The sequence below is a fragment of the Choloepus didactylus genome, chromosome 2 (genome assembly GCF_015220235.1).
Source record: "Choloepus didactylus isolate mChoDid1 chromosome 2, mChoDid1.pri, whole genome shotgun sequence".
NCBI lineage: Eukaryota > Metazoa > Chordata > Mammalia > Pilosa > Megalonychidae > Choloepus > Choloepus didactylus.
Genome location: NC_051308.1, coordinates 109074592 through 109101078, shown reverse-complemented (window position 1 = coordinate 109101078; position 26487 = coordinate 109074592). Strand labels below are relative to the sequence as shown.

At 52.0% G+C, this 26487-nt stretch overlaps 2 protein-coding genes across 2 annotated transcripts; both read left to right on the top strand.

The window, feature by feature from the left end:
* The first annotated feature begins 2570 nt into the window (after positions 1 to 2570).
* LOC119526544 (ADP-ribosylation factor-like protein 5A) lies at positions 2571 to 4278 on the top strand. Its single transcript, XM_037825733.1, has one exon. It carries the CDS (start codon positions 2811 to 2813, stop codon positions 3348 to 3350), a length of 540 nt encoding a protein of 179 aa, XP_037681661.1. The 5' UTR covers positions 2571 to 2810; the 3' UTR covers positions 3351 to 4278.
* A 3308-nt stretch (positions 4279 to 7586) lies between these two features.
* RHBG (Rh family B glycoprotein) lies at positions 7587 to 18857 on the top strand. Its single transcript, XM_037825732.1, has 10 exons — positions 7587 to 7790; positions 12785 to 12971; positions 13455 to 13605; positions 13716 to 13863; positions 15707 to 15873; positions 16170 to 16307; positions 16517 to 16650; positions 17148 to 17269; positions 18134 to 18207; positions 18414 to 18857. Exons 1-10 carry the CDS (start codon positions 7604 to 7606, stop codon positions 18480 to 18482), a joined length of 1377 nt encoding a protein of 458 aa, XP_037681660.1. The 5' UTR covers positions 7587 to 7603; the 3' UTR covers positions 18483 to 18857.
* Positions 18858 to 26487: the final 7630 nt, after the last annotated feature.

The following is a 26487-nucleotide window of genomic DNA, read 5'->3' as shown; positions in this document are numbered from 1 at the left end:
TTGCCAGTTCACATGTCAATTCTGTACTTAACTCTCTGAGGAACTGCCGAACTGTCTTCCACAACAGCTGCACCATTTTGCATTTCCACTAACAATGAATTAGTGTTCCTATTTCTCCACATTCTCTCCAACACATGTAATTTTCCATTATTTAAATAGTAGCCATTCTAGTAGGTGTAAAATGGTACCTCACTGTGGGTTTTATTTGCGCTTCTCTAATGGCTAATGATATTGAGTATCTTTTCATGTGCTTTTTGGCTATTTATATATCTTCTCTGAAGAAATGTCCATTCAGATCTTTTGTCCATTTTTAAATTGGGCTGTTTGTCTTTTTGTTGTTGAGTTGTAGGATTTATTTGTATATTCTGACATTAAACCCTGATCAAATAAGTGGTTTCCAAATATTTTCTCTCATTCTGTAGGTTGTCTTTGTACTTTCATGATAAAGTCCTTTGATGCACAAAAGTTTTAAATTTTGATGAGGTCCCATTTATTATTTTCTTTTGTTGTTCGTGCTTTGAGTGTAAAGTCTAAGAAACCACTGCCTAACACAAGGTCCTGAAGAGGCTTCCCTATGTTTTCTTCTAGGAGTTTTATAGTTCTGGTTCTTATATTTAGGACTTTGATCCATTTTGAGTTGATTTTTGTATATGGGATGAGGTAAGGGTCCATCTTCATTCTTTTGCATGTGGACATCCACATTTCCTAGCACCATTTGTTGAAGAGCTATTCTGTCCCAATTGAGTAAACTTGGCACCCTTGTCAAAAATTAATTGGCCATAGATCCATTCTCTCTTGAACTCACTTCCTTGAGGCTTTCACCACCACCAGTCCACTGTAACAGCTTGTGCTGTGGTCTCCAGATCCACTATATTGCCAAACGCAATGGGCAGTTCTCAGAACTCACTCTCAAAGTGGCGCTTGACACAGCTGATAATCCCCTTCTTGAAATATTTGTTTCATGTGGACTTCCATGACCTCATTCTCTCCTGGTTTTCCTCCTACCTTTCACTGGCTGCTCCTTCTTCATCTCCTTTGCTGGATCCTTGTTTCTCCTGCCCTCTAAGTGATGAGTCTTTTCTTCTCTATCTTACTTGCTTTCGAGTTGATCTCAGTCAGTCTCATGACTCTAAAGGCCAGTTCCACATTATGACTAGCAAATTTCTATCTCTAGCCAAGACCTTTTCCCGAACTCCAGACTCAAGTATCTGACTGCCTACTCAACATCTCCATGTGGATATCTGTTGGACATCTCAAACTGGATATCTCGAAAATGGAACTCCTGATCGGACCCCAGATGTACTCCTCTCTCATTGCCCCTCAGGGGCTAGCAAGAATTATACCACTGAACCAGGGCTGCTGTCCGGGCCATAGATACTGAGAGTATATCTCATCCATCCTGGCATTCTGGGAACAGAGCAGATGCTATTCTATTGGTAATGACACAGCCTGGAAGACATTCCCCCAGAATCCAACACAGTGCCTGGCACCCAGCAGGAATGCAAACAGAATGTGTTAAATGAATAAATAAATGGGAAAATTTGATGTAAGATTGTTGCCCTCTAGCAAACCTGTTTTTTTCAAGGTACATACAGTCGTTTTTATTTTATAGATGAAGAAAGTTTAGTAATCTGGTTCTGACAGACTTTTACACGGAGGCTCATATGTGAACTTGTGGTAGAAAGTTCTAAAAGTTAACTCTTAGAATGTGATGTATGTGGATATAACCACCTGGTGTTGCAGTAGCTGTGGTTTTCAGGGGAAACTGAGGTCTGGGATTTGTCCTCTCCCCCTACCCCTTCCACCACAGAAGTGGGCATTGAGGAGCTCTCTAGTATACCCTTTTTCTGTTTTCATACCAGAGTGTTCAGACTAAATGGAATCCCCCTCTCCTCCACCCCAGTTGCAAAATTGGGCCAGGTCTCAGTTTGAGCATCACTTCCTGTCGAAAGCCTTTCCATAACTACCCCCATCGTGTCTTAGGAGCTGCCCCCGAGTGTCCCCACAGGTCCTGTGTCTCCCCATTATAGCCCTCTGCAGTATGATTGCCTGCCTACTCATTCACAGATGGAGCCTCTGTTCAGGGCATATCGTGTTCCATTAGACTGCCAGCGCCTAGCACAGTGCCTGGCACACAGTAGGTGTTCAATATTGTTTGCCAAATGAAGGCAGCCTCTGCCTTCTCCCAAATCTCCTCTGATTGAGAGTTGTTATGACATTGGGGCTGTTGGTCGGCCCTTCCTCAGTGTGCCTGTCCTGGGTCGCTGGCCCTCACTGCCCACTCTCCTCCATCCAATGACAGGACAAATCATGGAGGTTATGCCTGCCCCTCCATCTGTTCCTGTCCTCAGAGATGCCCTGTGCCCTGTTGTTTTGGAGCCAGCAACCATTTGCCCTGCCTGCTCAGCCATCAGAAAAATAATAATCACCACATCTATTGAATGCTTACGAAAATGCCAGCACTCTACATTGATTAGTTGTAATCCTCATAACAATTCCACAAAGGAAATATTATTACTCCTGTATAAAAGGAAACTGAGAGGACGGTGGCCCGTGAGGCGAGGCGCAGACAACGCGGCGGCGATGTCCGCGAGCCAGGCGAGTCCCGCGGCGGTAGCTGCGGGGCCTCGCGCGCGGCAGGGCGACCTGGACTTCGGCTTCCCTCCGGTTCCTTGGAAGTGGGCGGGCGGCAAGTGCGGGAGCAGCAGCAGCCGAGGCGGAGGCTCTGGCTCGTCTCTCTCCTCCCCCTCAGCCTGAGCCGGGGGAGGCCAGGCGGCACGGGTAGCTGGAGGGGGGTCCGCTGCCCAAGAATGGGAATTCTCTTCACCAGGATATGGAGACTGTTCAATCACCAGGAGCACAAAGTTATCATTGTTGGGCTGGATAATGCAGGGAAAACTACCATCCTTTACCAATTTTCTATGAATGAAGTTGTACATACATCCCCTACAATAGGAAGTAATGTAGAAGAGATAGTCATTAATAATACACGTTTCCTAATGTGGGATATTGGTGGTCAAGAATCTCTTCGTTCTTCCTGGAACACTTACTATACTAACACTGAGTTTGTAATAGTTGTTGTGGACAGTACAGACAGAGAAAGGATTTCTGTAACTAAAGAAGAGCTGTATAAAATGTTAGCGCATGAGGACCTAAGAAAAGCTGGATTGCTGATTTTTGCTAATAAACAAGATGTTAAAGAATGTATGACTGTAGCAGAAATCTCCCAGTTTTTGAAACTAACTTCTATTAAAGATCACCAGTGGCATATCCAGGCATGCTGTGCTCTTACAGGCGAGGGACTGTGCCAAGGACTTGAATGGATGATGTCACGACTTAAGATTAGATGATCTCTGCTGACCTCTTCGCATAGACTGTGTAAACGAAGTGCTGGACTTTTCCTGAAAGCTGCAAAAATTAATGGTTTAGATATATTTATAATAAACTGATTTAAACTTTTTCTATAAGAAGAAAAATTAAGACCACTTATTTGAAAACAAAGATGAAGTCTCACCTTCCAATTGGCTTTCTCATTAGTTCCTTCCAAAGTTAAATCTTAAAGCTGTGACTGACATTTTTCTCATAATGAAAATGACCCCTCTCAGGACATTGTGTAGCCTGTGGTAAGTATAAAAGAAGGAAGACATTTAAGACCTTTATTGTCAGTATAAACCTCCCTAGTTGAATGTTGTTCTCTTCTTGTTCTAATAAGTCGCAGTACAAATCAGCACAGATATTCAGTTCCCAATATTTTAATGTGTAGTGTTACCTATGAAAAGTATTTTGCATTATGTTGTGTATGTATTGTGTATATACCTCAAGTTTGAGTTAATGGCTTTGATTTATGTTCTCAAAAAAAGTGAGTAACACGAAAATTAATTTATCCTTAGTTGTAACCATATGTGATGAGTACTGGCATTGGTGTTAAGTGCCATTTTGTACTTTCACCCTTAGGTTCTCTGTATTGTAATAACCAACCCCCAAATCATTGAACTGCTCTTAAAACAAAAAAGAAAGGAAGAAAGAAAAAGGAAAAAAACTTGATGTTGAGTACATATTTTTTTGTTGATCAAATCACACGGAAACATATACTGAAACTGAATGGAACTTATATCAAATTCTTGGCTTAAGTATTTCTAATGGGCAGAATTACATGGCGAATAATTATCAGATCATTCCGTGTATAGGTCCGTATGCCATCTATATTAATGAATAAATTGTTGATCCACTCATCAGTCATTACTTGTGATTAAAATTATCAAGTAATTTTTTTCAACATTAATTGAAAATGTTTTGTGAAACATGTCTATCCAGAGAAGTAATAGAATATTTTTTGGTATTAACTTATATGTTGAGCATTTAAAGTAAATTTCGGATGAAAAGTGAAGCATATTTTCTAAGCAACAACAATAATTTCATATTTCTAATTTTAGGAATTGGAATAGTTTGACATATTTTATTTCTGTTGTCTTGTATCATCTTCGACCACATGAACACAGTTTGACAATTAGAAGAGGCAGATGTTTTTTGAATGCTTTTAATTAAGAATTTCGTATAAAAATTGATTGATGTGATGTATCATTTTCACTAAGAAGTAACTTGACCTGTCATAACTTTTATGTTTACTTAAGGTATTTTTTTTTCATTATCTGAAAGTTGAAGGTATTTCTGTCATACTGTAAATTTATCATAAATGTGTTAAAATATATTCTGGGTACTCTTACTTGCATCTCATTTATGCCCTGAAAATCTGAAGGCTAATTCAAACTGACATGTTTTAGAATATTCAAGAAGAAAAATGACTACTTTTGGATTTCCTGAAGGTTTTAAGTGAGAAATAATAGTACATTCTATAAGCATTGACAAAATTTTGGAAGTTCATTTCAATAAAATAAAACAGCATCTAAATCCAAGTCAGACATGGGAAAAAAAAAAAAAAAAAAAAAAAAAAAAGGAAACTGAGGCTCAAAGAGGGCTCACGAACTTGCCCAAGGTCACAGGGTAAAGACACGATGAATGAATGAATGAATGAACAAATGAACAGTACCTTACTGACTCTGGTGCTCCTTTACTCTTTTGTCCCCCATAAACACTGGGGGTGGCTCAGTGGAACTAATAGGAGCCAAGTGGCTTTGGGGATTCCTGAGCCGAGAAAGCAGGGAGTAGGTTGGAGGTGACCCCAGTAGAGAGCAGCTCCAAGCAACTCTGAGTTACTCAGTAACCTCAGACGCTTGGTCCCCAGGGACAGCCTGGCCAGGCTGGGCTGGGGCAGGCAGCGGATACCAGTTCCCCTTGGCCCCTTCAGACACCTGGCTGGTCAAGGCTAGAAACTGGAGATGGAAGGTCAAAGTCTTCAGAGAGACTAAGAGGTGACAGGAGAGAGAGATGGAGGAAGCTGGAATCAGGGAGGCGTCTCTCAGAAGATGCTGGGAAGGTCCAGCCTCCTCCTCCTTGCTCTCTCTGGTTCTGCAACTTTTGAAGGTTCTTCCCCTCCCAGGACCTGCTTGCCTTCTGTTTGGACAACCCAGAGCATAAACCCCACTCTCAAACAGGGATCCGAAAGCAGGCTGCTTATCTGGGGCAGAAGGCTGGGCCTGGGAGCAGCCCCCAGCTGCCAAATTATCCAAGAATCATTATCCAAAGGCAGCTGACCAGGCATCTCCCCTTGCTGCTCCCCCCACTTCCCCCCAGCAGGACAGGCTAGAAAACAACCTTCCTGCTGATCAAGTGGTGACGGGGAGTCTCTGGGGCAGGGGTCACTGAGGGCCAGAGAACCTGCTCAGCCAGCTGGGAGCAGTGCTACTGGAGGGGGCTATCCAGAAGCTGCCTTCACTCTCCATGCCTGCCTGGCTGGGCACTTAGATCAGGAAAGTGGAATACCTAGAATCTATCTGTCCCCTAGAGCCCAGGCTGAGTGGGAAGAGGGGAACTGAAAAAGGCCTCTACCTCAGTAGGCCCTGTCCCTACCACTCCTGAAAAGGGTCAAATTGGGTTCTAGGAAGAGCTTTATCTGCATCCTTCTACAGAGTGGCTAGCCAGTCTGAGCCTTGGTCATTTACCTGGGAGTGGCCCTCTTCCTTCAAGGGGGTCTGGGACATCTTTGCAAACAACCATGGACCTCTCCCATACCACAGACCCCTCAGGCAGGCCTGGCTGGGATGGGCAGCAGTGCACACGGACGACCTGCCCTTCCACCAGCCCCACTAGCACTGGCCTTCACCTTTTCTTCTTTGAAGCCCCCTGGGGGACTGCAGGTAGAGATCCTGGGGTTAGGAGCTGTCAGAAGCAACAGTGCCAGTGGTCCCCCACCTGCTTAGAGCCCTCTGGTGGCCCAGTACCCATGGGTAAAGGCTGTGTGCCTCAGCAGGGTCTTCAAGGCCTTTTCCAGACTCCCCCACCTCTGGCCTCACTGAACACTGCCAGGCTTCTGCCTTTGCTGAGTCCACTTCCAGAAATGCCCTCTCTTCCTTCTTCACTTGCCCAGTTCTCCATATCCCTCTCTTCCCTCATTCCCTCCTCCTGGGCCCCCACATCTCTGTGCACCCCAAGGTCACAGTGCTTACCCCAGTGATGATTCATTTAATTCCCTCTTAAATGTCTGTCTCCTGGCTGGACAGTGCCTCCTGGAGAGAGGGGACATCTAGTTCATCCCCATAGCCTGGCTCACAGTAAATGCTCAAAAACATAATTTCCTCACTGTCTATCTATCAGGATCCCAGTGGATACAAATTTTGCTTGTATAACAAGGGGGCTGGGAAGGCCTTCCTTTGATCTAGCCTCTCTTCTCTCCAACAGCAGAGGAGGTGATCCAGGCCTTCTCATATCCACAGTGGGCGGTGCAGGGAACCCAGGTGTCAGTGAGGCCCCTGCCCAGCCTGTAGCACTGCAGCGGGGGAAGGAGATTGGGGGTAGGGAGGTGGGGGAGGCTTGGAGTAGGGTAAGGGACTCTACTGCTGAGGCTGAGATATCCGGAGCCTGGTTAATCATCAATGCCTGAGAGCCCTGTCTGTTAATCTCCATTCTCCATCTCCGCTGTTTCACTCCTTCCCTGGCTTTTTCGGTAGCGAAAAAGATTGAGTAACTCCCCCAACTCACTCCTCACTCCGTGTTAACCCTGGAGGGGCCAGGCTGGAGCCTTTCAAGGCCCTTATTTCTTGGGAGACGCCCCTCCATGTATGAGGGACGGATCCCCTCCCTTCCCCCTTCCACAACGGGGTCCCTTAGCTGCACCCCAGCTGGGCAGAACACAGGGCGCCTTTCCAGGGTCATTTCCAAGCACCTGTGCCAACCGGAACAGCGCCAGGGTCAGCCAGGCCAAAGGAGACAGACCTGGGGGTCTGAACTCCCCAGCCGGCCCCCTCAGTTCTTGCCCCACTTGAAGCCCTGGGCCCAGGCACCCGCCCGTGCCCCCTGCCCTACCCTACCCTACCCTCACCACCACTACCCGGGAACGCCGGGCTCCGGCAGAGAGCGGCCGAGAGAAGCCTCGCGCGGGCGGGGCCTCTAGTGGGCGGGGCCTTCCGGGGCGGGGCCTAGCTCCAGTGAAACCCTCCCCGCGCGCCCCAGGAGTGAGAGCCGGAGCCGGAGCTGCGGATCCGCAGCCATGGCTAAGTCTCCTCGCCGCTCCGCTGGCCGGCGCCTGCAGCTGCCCCTGCTGTGCCTCCTCCTCCAGGGCGCCACCGCCGTGCTCTTTGCGGTCTTTGTCCGCTACAACCACGAAACCGACGCTGCCCTCTGGCACTGGGGCAACCACAGTAACGTGGACAATGAATTTTACTTTCGCTACCCAAGTGAGTGCGGGTGAGGGCGCGCCGGGAGCAAAGAACCCCAAACTCCCGCCGTTTGGGGATGGAACGCTTGGGTACCCAGATCCACCCATGGGTGGGCAACTCTGCGCCAAAAAAGGAGGCGTGTTGGAGACTACCTAATGGCATTTCTTTCTCACTCTGAAACGAAGGTGCCCCAGGTTTATACTGACAAGCACCTTTCCATTAGTGTCTGCCATGTGCCAGAGTTACTGTGCTGAGAGGGCACTTGCATGATCTCATTTAGTCTTTGAGGTAGACCCTGAGGGCAAAACTGAGGCTCGGAGAGGTTAAGTGGCTTGTTCAGAGTCTTGCAGTCAGAAGTGGGGGAGCTGAGATTTGAACTCAGATCTAAAGTCTCAGCTTTAAACTGCAGTTGTGCCACCTCCCAATTGGCCTAATTGGGCTTTACTGGCCTAGGGGTTCCTCTGTGACCACAGGCAGGAGGATCCTGCTTGGGCAAGGGAGGCATGGAGGATGCTGGCCACCAGGCGGTAGTGGCAGATATTAGCTATGAAGCCCTCATCCCTATAGGCAGCCAAGACTGGTCTGACTCAGACATTTCTTCCTCAGTCCCCCAGGGCTGATCCTTCCAGAATCAGAGATAAAATGATGCAACCACCTGCCAGCTAACCATTCACAGAGTAGCAGCCCCCAGCCCTGAGAGAAGCGTGGGAGAGTCATTAGCCCATTTCACAGAGAAGGAAGCTGAGGCTTAGAGGAATTGTGACTTGCTCATAATGGCCCAGCATGTGAGAGGCAGAGCCGGAATAGAACACAGGCATCCTAAGCTCCTTGCATCACAGCTCAGCTGCCTGCTGACAAGGCCCAGGAAGGGGAGGTTCGACCCCCTGCTCCTGGCGGGGGATGGTTGGCAACTCAGGGTTGGGGGTCCTGCTTTGTGATTCAGGACTCGGGCAGCTAGGACCAAGGACATCAGACCTCCCAGACTTCTGTTATCACAGATGCTTAGGCAGATCTTCCCTACACCTCAGTTTTCCCTGTTTGGGCACTGGGGGAAAGGATGCCTCAGTTTGAAGGCTGCACATTCAAACAAGGCCCAGGAGGTGAGAGTCTCCTATTAAAAAGTCCCAGACTGTTATTACCCTTAATTCTGTATACAGAACTGGCGGCAGGCTGTCCCCACCCACCACCCTCCAGCCCCAACAAAATGAAGTTCACCATGCTGGGGAAATAGAAGGTGAGGTAGAGACTTGGACTTACTTGGGCATGAAGCACCCCATAGCTATCCAAGGCAGAGAGGGTTGCAGCTCCCTCCTCCCCATATTTCACCCCCAGCCCTGGCTGGAAAAGATGAGCTATGGAAACTGGAGATCAAAGGTGGAGCCACAGATCTGGGGTGGCAGACTCTTAGGGTCATGTATTTGTCTCGATGGAGAGGGAGTTGGGAGGGAACAGTCCAGAAGCTGCAAGAAGGAAGCTCTTATTCAAGGGTCAGATCTGGCTGCTTGCCATGAACCCCCACTTGCTTCTCCCACAGGGCTCACTCAGAGCCTCCCAGCCCTGCTTGTTTGGAAGTCCTTCCTGAAGTCTAACATCTTGTCCTTCTGCTGCAATGATGGACTCTCCTCAGACACATAGCTTTCCATCACTGGGTTGCAATAAGATGGATAATGTTAGGATTCCTACCTCTTTCTCTGCCCTGGGTTTCTATTCCTGTGGACTTAGGACTCTGCTCTGGGGGGAGGTTGGGGAGGAGAGAGATGTGAGGTCCCTGGAGTCTGGGGCTTTGATGAGCTGGGTCCTCACCTGTCCCTGTTTCCAGGGGAAGGGGTCAGGGCCAGAGGGAGGTGTAGCCCCCGCCCTTTGATTTGGGAGATGAAAGGGAGTTCTGCTGCTGTTGTGAGCTGCAGGGCTGGCTAATGTCAAGGGCATGGCCACTCTGAGGATCTGTTATCTCGACAGGAAGGGCTCTCCAAACCCATCTGGTCCACCGCTTTCAGATGTAGAGAGAGAGTCAGAGAGGTCATTGATCTGCCCAAGGTCACACAGAGAGTTACAGCTGGAGCCAGGCTAGAACCAGGTCTCTCGACTCCCTGACTGTGGCCTTTCATCCCTATGACAAGCCTCTTATTCCATGAGGCAAGTGATGGAAAATAAGAAAAAGAACGAGGACTAACAGGCCACAGAAGCAAACATGAAAAAGTGTTCTAAGAGAAAAGATATAAACAGGTCTTTTTTAATACACCTCAGATACCTTACTTGCAGGGAGAGGGATTTGGACAGATGGAATCAGGATCTTCCTACAAGAGGCAGGGATGGGAGATGTAATTGGGACCAGAGTGGTTTGAGACCTCTGCTTTAGGAGAATACAGGCCCATTTGCCTTCTTAGAGGCAGGTGGGTGTGGAGTGGTGGGGGGAGGGATGTGACCTCCCCAGCTCCCAGCTCCCCCCTCCCTTCTCCCTGCTCCTCAGATTTTATATCCTCATTTTACAGAAAGGGAAACTGAGGCTCAGGGAAGTTAAGTGTCTTGCCCAAGGTCACATGGTTAGAAGTGGGGGAGCTGGGATTCGAATCCAGATCCATGAATTGCTAAAGCCCCAGCTTTAATTGCTCTCTTGTCCCACAAGTCTCATCTTGTCCAGGGGTCATCTAGTGGTGTATGAAGAGGATGATAAGTGCCAGAGGGGTGCAATAGGTGGCTCTAGAGGGCATATGTCATCTCTCCAACCAAAGGTGCATAGTTTTGGTGGGGCTGGGGCAGTGTGGTGTACGTTACCTCCACAGGGGTCCCTTGAGCAGAATGTTGAGAGGTCATCTGTTCCATCCCCCTGCCTCTAGCTGGACTAGCCCCTCACACACCACAGCCCAAATAGAGTTTCTCTATGTGGAAAGTTCCTCAGGGAAGGAGACTTCTTGATGTTTAGACTTCAACTGGAAGGCCATGGGGTTGAGTTTTCACTCCAAATAACCCTGAGGAGGCAGATGTAAACATCACTGCCATTTAAGACACGCTCCGGGGTGGTTTGGGTGTACAATGGGCATGGGGCCCTGTAGCCCCCTGTCTATATTCTGCTGTCCTTGGGCACCATAACAGATGTGTGGCATCCTCTTTACCATGTGCACAAGGAAAAAAGAAGTCAGTCATCTAGGCCTAAAAGAACTTGGGCTGCAGGCTGAGTTCTAAGTTGATGCTTCTCCCTTTTGTTGGGCATTAAGATCTGGGAGGGAAGCGAGATCTGGGTGATTCCAGAAAGGGCAGGGCTGGAGAAGCAGTGCAGTGTTGGGAATATTTAGTGAGGCTAGTGACCCTTGCTCTCCTAGGCCTCTGGGACTGACAGCTGAGTTGCAGATCTCCAGTTCCAGCACACACCCAGCCCTCTGCCAGAGGCTTGCAATCTCATTCCTTTTCAGCCCAAATATGGCACATAAAAGCAGAAAAGTTTGCTTCTGTTGAAGTTATTGATTGCATTCTGAAGTTGAATAATAATTTTTGGCTTGTCATGCCTTTTCAGATGAAACAAAAAAGGTGGCCATGATTTATTTTTCTTTTTCTTTATGATCTCTCTTTCTACAAGAGATTTGAAGTCATTTACAACAAAAATATGTGTATAAGAAAAGAAAAAATCAGAGAAGCAGAATACAAATATGAACTCTGTCAGGGTCTACAGATGCTGCTACAGTTGCAGTTCCAGTGTAGCTCTGAGCTTCCAAGCAGCCAAGAAAAAAGGGAAACAAGTTATGTTGTTCCCATCGGAGCCAAGGAAGCCTCACACATGCAATTCTTTGTCTTCCATGCCCCCTTGATGACAACTACATTCCCAGAGCCTGGTCCATGGGTGCTCAGCACATACTTGTTGCATGCCTGAGGGAAAGCAGACGGGTTCCTTGGGGAAGCAACCTTTCCTAGCACTAAGTTCCAGGAGGAATTTCTCACATGGAGCTCTAAAGAGAGTTTAGGATGGTGGTGAACACTGTTTCTCAATAACATATTTACAACAAATAGAAGAACAGCACTCATGAAACTCTTTTTCTAGTGTCTCCTGATTAGTCAGAGATATAGGGTGACTTTACTGTATGCATAGACCCAAGACAAAGAAATAGGACCTGATGGATTAGCTGAACACCAGACTAGAATTTGCTTCAACCCCCATTTGCAAGTAGATGGGGGGAGGGGGAAGAAGAAGTTACAGAACCACAAATTATTTCTGTTTATCTCATTTTCAATACTACCATATATTGTTATTAGCTTAGTTTTTTCTTTTTCCTGCAGAGAGGTACAGAATAGAAAACAAACAAAAAAGGCCCCAAATCTCCCTACCCAGAAACCCCATTGAAACTTTAAAAAATTCAAGCAATTCATCTATAAAGTTAAAATATTCAAACTATATGAAGAAACAAACTGAAATCTAAAATCCTTCCCAGGGTCGCCGTTTTACACAACTCCAGGGACCATTATTCACACTGGAGTTGTGCAATGCAGCAGCCCTGCCCCCTCCCTTCAATCCCTTTCCCCCCAGGTAATCTCTATTAAACAGTCTAAAGCTATTCATTAGTTATTAAAAAACAAAGAAACAAACCTCCTAATGGAAAGGTACAGATACTGAAGTATGAGGGATGGAGTTTAGACATCAAGAAGGACTTTCCAGCAGAAAGGCAAATTTTAAAAGGAGTCAGAAGGGGAAGAGAATTTTGAGCATGGAGGGGTTGGGCCTGCAGCAGGAAAGAGCATAGGTTGGACTTTTAGCCAGTCTGTTGTAAGAGACCCAGGGATGGGAGCAGAGAAGGCCAGCAGGGATGGACTGGGTCCCACTGCCCCAAGCTGGCTGGCTCTACATCCATGGCCCAGGGCAGGGGGGCCCCCCCCGCCATGCCTGGGGAATTTTATAGGCTCAGCTCCAGCCTCGGGGCAGCCCTGGCTGGTGAGGGCTGGGGGTGCTGGCAGGTGGCTGCTTGGTTTATGGGTCGTGGCTAGAGCGGCCCCCATGTGCCCCTATGTGCCCTTGCCCACTGCAGGCTTCCAGGACGTGCATGCCATGGTCTTCGTGGGCTTCGGCTTCCTCATGGCCTTCCTGCAGCGTTACGGCTTCAGCAGCGTGGGCTTCACCTTCCTCTTGGCCAGCTTCTCACTGCAGTGGTCCACACTTGTCCAGGGCTTCCTCCACTCCTTCCACGGCGGCCACATCCACGTTGGCGTGGAGAGGTGGGCAGGCAGCAGCCCTCCCGGCTCCCCCCAGGAACCCTGTTTTTCAAGTCTGCTCCCTGACCTGTGTTTTGTTTTTTGACCCATCAGTTGATTCCTCTTAGGTGCCCTGCCTGTTCTTGTTGCCTGATGTCTTTTCTCATCCTTAACCCACACACTCCTCCCCATTTCTTCAGGACCCTCTTACCCAAGAACTATTAGAAGGATAGATAGCTTAGTGGAAAAGGGCAGGGTTTAGAGGAGTCCTTGGCTCAAGTTCTGGTTCTTCCACCTATCGTGGGCTCTGTTAGCTTAGTCAGCTAAGAACCTCCCTGAACCTCGGTTTCGTCATCTACCAAAAGGGCGAGGTGATCCCTTCCTGCCTCCCTGGGAAGGCTTTGGTGTGTAAGCTTGTTGGCCCCACTCCCACCCTAGTGCTGGCCCCGTTTGAGGCCTGCAGAAGCCACTCGCACCCTCCCCATCCACCCCACCTCCACCCCCCAGCATGATCAACGCTGACTTCTGCGCCGGGGCCGTGCTTATCTCCTTTGGCGCCATACTGGGCAAGACTGGGCCTGCACAGCTGCTGCTCATGGCCCTGCTGGAGGTGGTGCTGTTTGGCATCAATGAATTTGTGCTCCTCAGTCTCCTGGAGGTGAGAGCCGAGATGGGGTGGGGTGGGGGGCGTCCCTGGGCCGGGCTCTGGCTCTGAGCTGGGAGGCTGTGGGAGGGGACTGCCCCTCCAGCTCGGCTCCACCTCCCCAGGTGAGGGATGCAGGCGGCTCCATGACCATCCACACCTTTGGTGCCTACTTTGGGCTGGTCCTCTCACGGGTCCTCTACAGGCCGCGGCTGGAGAAGAGCAGGCACCTCCAAGCCTCCGTCTACCATTCAGACCTCTTTGCCATGATTGGTGAGGGCTGCCGAGGTGGGGGCAGGGCTGGTGGACCTGACCCGGGCCAGGGCGAACTGTCTCCCAGCAAGGCCTCAGGGTGCCACCCATGGTCCTTGGGGTGCAATCCCTGCGATCTGGCTGGGAACTCCCTACCCATTTGGATTCTGGGGTGAGAGCCCTGGGATCTGTGCTCATCATTCTCAGTGGCTTGGTGAGAGGTTGTGAGAACTCAGCCCTGGGCTATGCTCAACTTCTGACCCCATCAGTCCTTGCTTAAACCCTCCAGGGCCCCCACCCTGGAGGATTTAGAAACTCCCTGGAGGGAGTTAGAAACCAAGTTCCACAGCCTGGCACACCCACCACTGCAGGGTCCTGTGGGCACCTTGCACGTTCCCCTCACCCCACCCCCTCTCTCTGCCTCCCACTCAACTCCAGCCAGATTCAGCTTCTCCCTGACTCTTCCCTCCAGGCCTTTGCACATGTGGTCCTTGCAAACAGACAACTTCTGCGCCTTGTGCTGCCTCCTACCCACTAAGGGCACTTCCTCTCAGGCTCACACAGAAGCCCCTGCATGCTCAGATGGGGGCGGGGGGCTCTTGGGTCACCCCTGGGAGCACCCCTAGGAGCACCCCTGGGAACACCTTCACCACCACCTGTTTCTTCTAAGCACGTACTTCCATCTTGATCTCTGCTCCTCTCTCTACCTTCACAAACTGTAGTCAGGAAAAAGAATTGATATTTTATTTTTTGTAGATAAATACTATTTTATTATTACCTATTTATAGATAATCTATTATTATCTATTATTTCTTGGCTATTTTATTATTTTTTGTATTGTATAGTGACTGAAGTGCCAGTTCTTACATTAAAAAGGGAGGCTCTTTTTGACTTTTTTGCCTGCCTCCCAGGTTTGTTGTGAAATTAGAGCACACATGGAACCCTAGTTCAGCAAGGGCTCCTTGCCCTTTGAGATCCAGATAACGTTGGCTTGAAGTCCAAAAGCTTCCCAAGACTTCTGTGCATTCCCCGAAGGCTTCCATTCTCAGATCTCCTCTGCCTCTCGGCTCCTGTTGTGTGTGTGTGTGTGTGTGTGATCCAGACAGGAAATCTGGCCCCTTCTCTGATTCTCCTCAAAACTCTCCACTAGAGGACACCTGTGAGTGCAGTCGATTTCACTGAAGACCATGAGGGTGCAGGAAGAAGTCACATCACCCATCAGCCAGACACTCAGGACCGAGGGGCCGTTCCCCGAGCCTCCACCCTGCAGAGGCCCCAGCCTTTTCCCTGTCCTTGTGCCCTGGGCTCCTTCCCCAACTCACTCCTGGGAATCTCATGTGGGCAGATAGGTCATTTGGGGCTCCCAGCTCTTATCCCCAAAATGCTCAGGCCCACCCAACCAGGGCTTGGCAGACAGAGGCCTCTCATGCACGTTGCAGGGTCCATACTCCCTAGGAGGCAGATGAGGTTAGAAAACAAATATGTTTCCTGATACATATGCCACATACCCAGCATAGGGCCCAATATGCAGTGGTGGCATTTGCCTTTTTACTTCCCTTTTCTGATACTTATAAAAAATCTCAGCCCTCTATGGTCTCCAGTCAGGTAGCTGCCTTGTGCGCTGTGCCCTTCAATAGCTACCATTTGTTGAGCACTTGGTGCATGCTACACCATGGGCTATGCACTTTATATGCATCATCTCATTTAACCTGCCCTATAATAACAGAGGTATCTGTTATTATCCCCACTTTATAGATAAGGAAACAGAGGCTGAGAGTCTGTGATTTGCCTGCAGTTACACAGTTTGTACCTTGTGGGGGAGCCACTAACTTTCTCTCGCTTTGCCCACCTGCTCACCCTTTAGGGACCATCTTCCTGTGGATCTTCTGGCCAAGCTTTAACTCAGCTCCCACAACACTGGGGGACGGGCAGCATCGGACAGCCCTCAACACCTACTACTCCCTGACTGCCAGCACCCTCAGCACCTTTGCCCTGTCAGCCCTTGTCGGGGGGGATGGACGGCTGGACATGGTATGGGAGGGGGCCTTGAGACAGGCAAAGGGATGGACTGGGAGGGGGAGGAGGGGTCTGAGACCCTGCAAGGAAGAATCTCTAAAGGAACAGGTAAGGGCAGGGCCCAGGCTCTGTCATTGGTGGCGGTGAGGACAGAGTGGGAACGGATGACCCCATAGCAGGAGAGAGGTGGTTAGATGGCAGAAGGGACTTCCAGAAGCAGTGGGTGCCACTGGGGTGGATGGAATTGGTCTGGGTAAGTGTGTGATGATCTGAAAGTATCTCCAATACTTTGCTCTTCCCTGCTCCCTTAGGTTCACATCCAGAATGCAGCGCTGGCTGGAGGGGTGGTGGTGGGGACATCCAGTGAAATGATGCTGACGCCCTTCGGCGCTCTGGCAGCTGGCTTCCTGGCTGGAACTGTCTCCACACTGGGGTACAAGTTCTTCACGGTACAAGTTCTTCACGGTATAGATGCCTCTCGGGCCCTGGGCAGAACAGTATGTCTTCAGCACCCTGCCTCCCACCTTTCCAATAGGCCTGGGGTGGGGGTGGGAGGGGACACACGAGACTCTACTTTTTTAAGTAGTTTTACTGAAATATATTTACACACCATACAGTCCATCCAAAGGAGACTGATTCTTGATGTCCTGTCCTCCAGCCCCTCCTTGAATCTAAATTCAAAGTCCAAGACACATGTGGTGTCCACAATCTCCACGGGATGCCAGGGGTCCTGGGAGCCCTCTTGGGGGTCCTCGTGGCCGGGCTGGCCACCCATGAAGCTTATGGAGATGGGTGAGTTTCCCTTGACCACACTGCAGTCACTAACCCCCAGAATGACCTTCCTCTCTCTCTCCTCCATTTGTGAACCAAAAAAAAAAAAAAAAAGCAGTGTCTGTCTTTCATTCATTCATTCATTCATCCACGTTCTGAGAGCTGAGGAGACTGGGGTGAACAAGACCAACCCAGGGTCTGCCCTCCTGGTCCTCAGTCAAGTGGAGCAGAAGGTCACTGAATAAATGATTTCAACAGGGTTGAATGTTTTTAAAGGGTCAGTAAAAAACCATGAGACTTAAAAATGTATTTTTGCACATCAGGGCTCAGAGGAGAGGGGGACAAAGCAACCCGCAAATAGTCTTGAAAGCTGTGTGGGTACCTGCTGGCACCTGGGGAGGGGAGGGTGTCCTCGAGCCCTCCGGGCCACTGAGTGTTCACTGGTGCAAGTGCCAATGCACGGGCCAGCCCTGGCCCCACACGCCACCCCATCTCCCCATAACCTTGTCTCCCCACAGCCTGGGGAGCGTGTTTCCGCTCATGGCCGAGGGTCAGCACAGCGCCACTTCTCAGGCCCTGCACCAGCTCTTCGGGCTGTTTGTCACACTGATGTTTGCCTCTGTGGGCGGGGGGCTTGGAGGTGAGTGACCTTGGCTGGGGGTGGGGGACCCCTTCCCCTGACATTCATTCATTCACTCTTAGATATTTATTAAGCGCCTACTTTGTGCCAAGTGAGGGGTGGGATCCAGGGACAACGTCCTCTACGTGGGGAGGAGCAAGCGAGTGCTTGTTCCCTCCTGGTGCCAAGGGAGGCTGGGGTGCCGGCTGGGGCCTGTGTGGGTCCCTCTCCTCCGGTTCTGCGGCTCCCAGGCTGCCCACTAGAGGGCAGGCCAACCTCAGGTTGAGGCCCAGAAGAGCTTCTGTGGGGCAGGGACCTGGCAGGAAGGGGCCTGCCAGGCTCACCTGTAGACTGGAGCATAAAAACCTTCCCCAGAGGCAGACTTCCCACTGGCCCTGGGTCAGGGAGTCTTTCCTGATGTCTTGCCTTAGGTTTTGGGGAGCTTCAAAACAAAACCATGATTCAGTATTCACACCCTCCCGTTCCCACCTGAAGATTTTCATTCTCTGACAAGGTTCAGTTCATTCATTCTTTTGCTCACTTATTTATTCAATAGACATTTTCTGTGATCTTCCTATATAGGAGGCCATGGAAAGCTAAGCAGCTGTGGTTTGTGACAGAATCACGATTTAGTCCATTAATGACTGTGCACACTTGAACAAATTACTTAACTTCTCTGAGCCTTGGCTTCCTTGTCTGTAATACACCTTGCAAGGTTGCCTTGGTTACTCAGGAAGGCAATGAATGTCAGGCGCTTTGCACAGGGCCTGGCACATAGTAGGTGCTCAACAAATATATATAGCTTGCTCACGCCCCCAGCCCTTCTGTGCCCTGTTGAGCCATGGGCTGGGGGAAACCTCACACACCCTCCCCCACCGCCAACAGGGCTCCTGCTGAGGCTGCCATTCCTGGACTCTCCCCCAGACTCTCAGTGCTACGAGGACCAGATTTACTGGGAGGTGAGACACGACTGCAGCCCTCATGCCCATAGAGCCCTCGCAGCCACCAACATCCCCACTCTACTTCCTGCCTCACCTCCTGCAGTCCAGCCTGCCTCCTTCCTTCCCTGCTTGTTCATTCTCCCCTTGGTTTCACCCTTGAGCTGTGGTCTCCAGGCCCTTCCCCGGTGCTACCCTTTCACTTGGTGTCCACTCCCACCTGCCAGGTGCCTGGGGAGCATGAAGATGAAGCCCAGGGACCACTGAGGACGGAGGAACCAGACACTCAGGCCTAAACTGCTGCCAGTTCCCAAGAGGATGCTCTCACTTAAGAAGATGATGATGGGCTCTCGTTGGGAAGTTCTGCTTTTCTAGCTTCCATCCCTCCTGCTGCAAGAAAGGGGTCAGTGGTAGCGAGCCAGGAGCCTCCTTGCCATGGGCAGTGGGAGGGGCGGGGCTATAACTGGGTGTCATGGGAGAGCCTCACCTGCTGTCCTCCCTCCTGCTGGCCAGCAAGTGTGGGGAGAAGCAGCCAAAAGTGAGGCACCCAAGCACCTCTCACTTTGAGAAAGATCTGAAGCAATGAGAGAAGCTGGTCTACTGGTCCAGGGCCACATGATTACATTGTAGTCTGAGCCAGGGCCTAGTTCTCCAAGGGTGATAAACACCTCTGTCACTAGGGTCTCTGTCTCCTTTTTTGTGTGTGTGCTCAGAATATGGGAACTTTCTCTTACCCTCTAACTCACAACGTTAGACCCTCAGAGTGGGGGGAGTGTTTAGTAGTGACCACATCCTACCTCCTTGGGTACATGGAACTCCCTTCTAGGATGCTGTGTCCTGCTGGGAGCTGTGCCCCAGAGACAAGGAGCTCATCCTCTCCCAGAAAGTCTGCATCCATTACAGGATAGCTCAAGCTGCTGGAGAGCTCGAGCCCCAGAACTGTGCCCACTTTGACCGTCAGCTTGGGCAGCATCTAACAGAGTAGGAAGGAGGCTCCCGCAGGGCCTAAGAGAGGCATAAAGGGATGTTTGTCATCCACCCTCAGAAGCTGGGAGCAGCCACCACCCAGGCCCCACCTTATGCCCTTGTCCAGAGACCAAGGAGTCGGGAGCAGGAGGGCTACGCGTGGAGACCAGGGTTGCTGCCGCCAAGGATGGGGAATGATGGCCCACGGCCTCCGTTGGCCTGAGGTCATTCTGACCACCAGAGGGTGCTCCACACCCAGCAGAGGAAGGTGAAAACTTCATACCCCTTACTTATCCTCCTACCCAGGAATGGAAGTCCTTCCTACAACCTAACCCCCTTCCGGTCTGCTTCAGCCCTGGTCCTCTCGCATTCATGCCACAAGCTTGTTTTGAGCACTACTCACCTACCCACTACATGCCAGGCAGGTGCCAGGGGTTTCAGATCTCTCTCCATCCCAATCCATCCCTTTAGTAGACCAGAGCCCCTTAATCAATCCTGAAGGGCTGGGACCCCCTCTGCCATCTCCTGCCCTTCCCCCCAGATTTTTGGCAGGACTTGAGCATGAATACTGACATCCCCCCCCCCCAAACCCGGACCTATTGAGATCTAGGATCTCAGGGAGGAAACAGAGGGGTTCTGGGCGCGTGGCCCTGAGAAATGGAGAGACTGAACTTGGCTGAGTGAGGAAAGGACTCTTCCCCAGCTAAGAAGACAAGCTTGGAAATGAGAAGGAGAGGAAAAAGGAGGGTGATTGAGGGACAAACCCTCCATGGGAATCCATCCCTGCTCACATGCCCTGACTGCATCCAGCCCTTCAGCTGCCCTCCTTCCTCCACAGCTTCCCCTGCCCACTGCTGGCTGAGATAGGTTAGGGGAAAATCCCTGCACTGATTCAGGGGGACTACTGCTGAGATGGCCCAAGTTTCCATCACAGTCAGTTCCTGCTGGGAGGTAGGGAAGGCGTTTGGGAGCGCTGAGGCCCTGTCCCCCGTCTCACCCAGGAGACCTCAGCTCCCAGCCCTGCACAGATCCAGGGGTACAGCCCCTGACCTCCCCTTGCCCCACAGCTCCCCAAGCAATGCTTGAACAGAGATCGCCAAGAAAACTTTTGAGAGAGGGGGGATTCAGAGATGGGGTGAGATCCTCCCCGGCCTGGCCCATTCTGGAGTGGGAAAAGCTATGAATATTATTTATTCATTTCACCAACATTTTGCAACCTGGCCCTTTTCCTTTACTGCTAGTTCCTTCTTCGCCACAGTCTCCTCTTCTCCTCCTGGCCTGAAAAACTAGGCAGCGCCAGCCCAGAATTCTGCCCAGGGTTGAACTCGTCCTAAACCAGGCCCTTGGTTTTGCTCTCGGTGTTTCTTCCTCTCTCTCTCCCTGCTTTGCCTCTAGTGCCTGGCTCATGGTGGGCTCTCCGTAGATTGTTCCACTTAATTGGACCAAGCCATTATTTGCTGTCTAGGGTTGTTGGTGAGTGTCCCATCACTGCTTTCAGGCAGAGAGCTCAAAGGGCAGGAAAGTCAGGTATCCTTGGAGTTCCTGGGCTGGGCCGAGACTGAGCCCCTCCCCCATCCTCCCTGTCGCCCCTAGTTCAGCACCATTGGTCTCACACACGGTGGCCCATCCATTCAGGCTGGGTCAACAGAGTGACAATGAGCAGGTCAAGGAGATGGCAGGGACAGGGGCCAAGGGGGCTCCTTCCTCACCCCTTCAGGACACTGAGGCCTCTGCCCCTCAGGGACAGCCCCTCTGATCACTGCCATTATTACTCTCAATACAGGACAATCAGACACTTGCCCGCTCATGAACTCTGTCCAGCCCTGATGCCTGAGCTCTGGGGCTCTGGGGACAGTGATGGACGAGGACACTATGCCCCTCCCTGCCTCCCAGGCCAGGCTGGGGTCAGGGCTGAGGACAGAGCCAGAGGCCTTGAAGGAGGGGTCTCCGCAAGAGCCACAGTTCTGACTTAGCACAAGTGTTTGTGGGCAACAACATGGTTTCCTGCTCAAGGGCATCTAGATGGGAGACCTGAGGTCCCCTAAGGATCTCACGGTCACTCGTGGGTCTGTGTGGCCAGAACTACCCTCACCCCCACTAGGGTAGGGCCAGGAGCTAGCTGCTGCTCCTCTGACCTCTGGAGGACCTGGGACTGGAACCCTGCACAGCCTGAGATACCCTCCTCCCCCAATTGGGATTCACATCACGGTGCGCGACAGCCCCAGCTCGGGAAGGAATTAGACACGGCGTGGGTGTCCAAAGCGGGGGGCGGTGGCCATCCCGGGGCAGACAAACTCGGCAGCCGCGTCCCCCTACCTCACCCCGATATTCCGATATTCCTCTCCCACCGTCGGGATGGCCCCCACCCGCCTCCTCCCGGGTCTGCGCGCCCCGTCTCTTTTGTCTGGCCCGCCCGCCCGCTCCCAGCCGGGTCCGCCGCACCGCCCCGCGCGCCCCGGCCCGTGCGCCCGCCGCCCGGGAACAATGCGGCCCAATGTCTCCGGGCGAGCCAGCTATGCAAATGCCCAACGGCCTGTGAGAATCCCCGGCCGCCGCCGCCCCGGCTTCCACGGCCTGAAAGGGGCTGGCGGCCGGGCCCGGGCGGGGGAGGCGGTCACTGCATAGGGATGAGCTGTCGTCCCGGAGCGCCCGGGACAGAGCGCCATTGTCTGTGCCGCCGCCTTCTGATCGCGAGTGGAGTCCGCCAGCCCCGGAGGAAGGCGGAGAGTGACCGGAACCAGGCCTTGGGCTGAGGATGGCCGGTCACCTGTCCCCTCCAAACGTACTCCCCTCCCCAAAGAGGCTTGACTTTTAGGGTCAGGCCGTGGCGGGCCGCGACTCGGCTCCACCACTCACTAGCTCGCACAGGTCAGTCCATTTCTCTGAGCCTCTGTCTCAGAGAGTTAAACTTGGTCTACAGTTGGTGTCCGCCCCGTCCCCCCCTCCCGCCGCCTTCCTGCTAACCACACTTCCCTCCCAAAACGCCATTTATTTTAGCACATGTTGACCCATTGGGCTCTCACAGGTGCCAGTTCCTTCTGGAGCGCTGAAGAAAATACTAGTGTTATCCCCAGTGCAGGTTACTGGGCAAAGACACCCCAAGAGGTCCCTTCTGAACTATGAGCCCCCAGGCCCAGCACGGGACTTCCTTCCTGCCTCGTTCTGCCTTCCACCCCCAGTTAAGGAGCCCCACCTTTTACTGGGAGAAAGGCCAGCCCTGGCAGATCTAAAATAAATTTCATAAATTTCTCCAATGATGTGAAAGTAGGGTGTTGCCATGTAAAGCCCCACCCCCACCCCCTCCCAGTACTAAAAAAAGCTCCCTGCTCTGCCCCAACCCAAGAGCATCCATCCAATGGCAAACAGCAGAGAAAAATACCTGGACAGTGGGCAAAAGGAGCTCTATGCTGGAAGAAGAGCCCATCCCTGCCCCATGCTGGGCACTTGGCCCTCTGAACTTACAGGCTGAGCACCAATAAATGGGCTCAGGACTGTGCAAGACACAGGATCTGAGTTCATCTTTTCTAAACTCCCACCAAGACTTAGGACCAACGGCTGAAGCTATTTCAGGCGAGAAGCCATCTGGGCGATGGTGTTTGGGCCTTTGAAGCAGTGATGTATCTGCAGTGTAATGGTTTTGGGATGACTGGAAAAAGCGTCCAATATGAGAACTGTCCCAGGAAGTCCAGTTCCCTGGTGACAGAAAGGGAGAGAGGGCTGAATGAGGGGAGGAAGGAGAAGGTGCTGGTAGTGCAGCTGGGAAGCTGTGGTTCTGCCACTGGCCTCAGAGACCTGTTCATTTCAGGCTTGGCCCAGCCTCCCACCTAAGATGGTGAGTGTCCTTCCTTCCTGAAAGTTGGGGGTGGGGGACCAGGCTGGGAGCTGAGGCATTGCAGGAGGCTGGGGAAGCCGCCAAGAGCTCTGGTGCACCCCCACCTTTGGAAGTGGGCCCTCCTGCAGTTCCTCACCCAGCCACTCTCCCATCCAGATTTCAGATTGTGATGCTTAGGATTGGAGGGGATTGCAGAGGTCTCTAGTCTGACTCATAATCCCTCTACTGCATCCTAACCCAGGGCTGCCCAATGTCTCCGGAAACTTCTCCAGAGATCCCCAAAGCCATCTCTGAAAGACACCAAAGCCCCATCCTCACATCTCTCCACAAGTCACTGGAACCTGGGCCTGCCTGTTCCCCAGGGCTCACCCATCCTTCCCGCAGCCCTCCCTCTCCAAGGGCCTTTGCAGAAGGGCATCCTTGCTTGGGGAAGCCCCTGGAAGAGGGTTGTCCAGAGCTCCCTGCCCTGAAGACAGCCTTCTCCTTTTTGGCCTGGATGTCCAGGGCCTTCCAGGGACTGCTCTGTGCTGATCTTTGGGTCCCCAGGGAGGACCCAAGCAGGCCAGGTGTTGGCTCTGAGGCTGAAAGAGGAAGTGGGCTTTGTTGTGCCTTCGGCATCATCTTGATTCTTAAACTTGCCTTTCCCACCCTGCTCTTCTTGGCAGGGGAGCCCTCAACTGGAGACGCTGGCCCCAGCCCCCACCCCAGTGTCCCCCCTTCCCAGCACAGCACATCCATCTTCGTCTCCCCAGAGCGAGGAATGTGGCTCCAGGACACTGTGGGGCTTGTTCCCAATCCCCTTCTAGCTCATTTCACTCAGGCTTTTACAGCCTCGCCTCCATCCCACAAGCCGTTGTCTGGGCTCTGGCTCTGAAGGCACAGACAGAGTCTACCCCCCACCCCGGCCCCCACCCCCCACAATTCCTCACGCTTCATTTTGTCCTTACACCATTCTGAGGAAGCTGGGGGTTGAGGAACCCTGGTGTGGGAGCCGGTGGGGGGCGGGGTCCCCCTTTTCCTCTGTCTCTGCAGCAACCCAGGGCAGCCCCTGCTGCCAGTGGGACCCAGCACTACCCAGCGTCTGCCTCATTAGCCGGGCCGCAAACCATCCATCCCCTCACCCGCCCTTCCTGTCCACGCCCCACAAGCCTCGATTATTGGCAGAATTAGCACCAGGCTTCTTGTTGGCGGCTGCTAATTACAACCATTAATAAATGTGATTATTAATGCCGGAGCAGGCGGCAGCCTCCAGCATCTATCACCGGCACCGTTAGCAAGGTGCGGGGTCCAGAATGGCTTCTGCCGGCCTCCATCTTGGGAAGGGTGGCTCCATTTCATGGCCTGCTCCCGCCGGGTGAGGGCTGGTTGGCTCAGCGGCTCAGAGAGGGGTTAGCTGAGACTTCCAGGGAGGTGGAGGGGATGCCTTCACTCCAGGGAGCCCAAAAATTGGGACCAGGGAAGCCAGTATGTGTGTGTGCATGTGAGCCATGCCTCTCTCTTCCCCTGAAGGGTTGGGGGTGGATGAGGACACATGTCCAAGGCCTCTAGGGAGAGCTCGGCTGTGCCCCTAATGTGCACTCTCACTCTCCAGCAGCCCACAGCTCTCAGTGTCCTCCCAAGTCCCCAAATGCTGGCAGCTTCATTACAGGTGGTATCATATTCAAATTTCTCCTCTGATTTTGTACCCTCATGGGTTAGAGAACAATTTCAGTGAGACAGACACTCCCTGTAAAAAGGGGTTATGCATCTGAGTGGAGAATTAACTCACAGTTCCTGAGTCCCCACCATGTGCCAAGCCTTAGGGATGCATTCACAAATATAGTCATCTCTTCCAGGGACCAGTCCCTGGTCCCTCCAGCCTAGTTGAGGTCTGTCTCCTCTGCCTCCTTTGCCCCTTTTACACTTCAGTCCACCTCACATGGTATTGGAATGAGTTGTTCATTCATTTATCTGATGCACCAACTGGACTGTGTACAGCTGGGGGACAGCGGCTGGGTGTCACTTCTGCGAACAGTCGACACCAATCTGGCTTCCTTGGTGCAGGCTTTCCTGCCCTGTCTTCTTGCGATCTTTCTTTCCACTCCCTACCCTACCTTGCTCTCTCCTCCTTGGCCTCCCAGCTTTGTGTCTCAGGCTACCAGAGAAGGATGGGTGGCAAGGAGCCCTTTGGCCCAGTTTGCCTCAGTTGGATCCAAACAGGGGCAAGACAGCCCACTGGAGCCGAGCCCTCTTGGCCCAGCAGGCAGGGTTGGAGCCCTTGGGTGGGGGGCTTCCAGAGAAGCAGCTCTGCTCTTAGCAGACCTGAGTGGGCTTCCCCTCTGGCTTGGCCTGGGCTTTGCACCCCTTCCTCCATCCACTCATGCCCCAAGAAGTGGTCTAATGCGGCCCAGGAGAGCTTGGGCTTCCCCCTACACCTGCTTTCTCCCCATTCTTCTCCACCTCAACTTCAATGTCTTGACTTTTCCCTGCAGCTTTTGCAGGAAGTCTCCACCAAGACTTTAGTCTCCCCCAACCCAGGGGAAAAAGAAGAGAAAAGAAAGTCCTGAGGACAAAACCCCTACAACAACCTTAAAGTAGGAGAGATTGGTTGGAAGGCCTTTAATCCCTTAATCCCTCTCAGATGGGCCTTGAGACGCTAATGATTTTCCTAATTATTCCCTCCCATTTTCCCATCGCTCTGTAAGGACTTTCGAGAGGAGTGAAATTCCGAGTGAGCCGGTGTGGGATGAATGGTGGGCCCATCCCCCCTAAATCGGGCGCAGGGTCCCGGCGGCTGGAGAGGCGGGGGAAGGGCCAGAAGTGCTCCAGCTGGGGGCTCGGGCTTCGCTTCCACTGTCACCCCGTGTGCACACACAGCAGGCCTGGGACAATGGGGTGATCGGGGGCTGCCTGAGAGGGCCAGATGTGGGGCTGGGGTCTCCTCAGTGTGAATGGCCGATTATTGCGCCTTGAGGATGGGAGTTGAGGGTCTCTTTGTGTCCCCCAGGAGAGGCCCCTCTGGAGGATAATCACCCTGGGAGAGAGGTGGAGGTGGTGAGCAGGGTCTTTCAAGGGGACCAGGCCTGCTCAGAGAATGGCCGGCCATTCAGGCTTTGGCCTTTCTCTTGTCTCCAGCAGCCTGGGACCCGTGGGCCATCTGTGGTGGCCGGGGTGATGCAGTAAGAACAGAAAGCGTGGCCAAGTCCTGGGCTCAGGCCCCTCCCCCTCTGCAAGGCTGAGGTTGGGGTGATCTGGTCCAGGAATCTATCCCTAGATCTCCTTCCCAACCCCGACCTGGTCTTCGCGACCCTGGGGCCTTGTCTCACCCTCTCCCAGACACTGAGTTCCTCTGGGGCCAGTCACAGGTGTTCTCATTCCACACCTTCTACCTATGGGATAAGGGCATTAGTCCCATTTCACAGATGACAAAACTGAGGTTCAGAATGGCTAAGAGTCTTACCTAAGGTTACATCAGGAGCAAAACTGGGCTTTTGCACTTACAGTTTCTCTGCCTGGAATGCTCA

Coding starts and splice junctions, on each gene's coding strand:
- LOC119526544 (XM_037825733.1), top strand. CDS start 2,811: ATGGGAATTCTCTTCACCAGGATATGGAGACTGTTCAATCACCAGGAG.
- RHBG (XM_037825732.1), top strand. CDS start 7,604: ATGGCTAAGTCTCCTCGCCGCTCCGCTGGCCGGCGCCTGCAGCTGCCC. Junction 15,874..16,169: donor GGGATGGACGGCTGGACATG/GTATGGGAGGGG, acceptor CTGCTCCCTTAG/GTTCACATCCAGAATGCAGC. Junction 17,270..18,133: donor TGTGGGCGGGGGGCTTGGAG/GTGAGTGACCTT, acceptor CACCGCCAACAG/GGCTCCTGCTGAGGCTGCCA.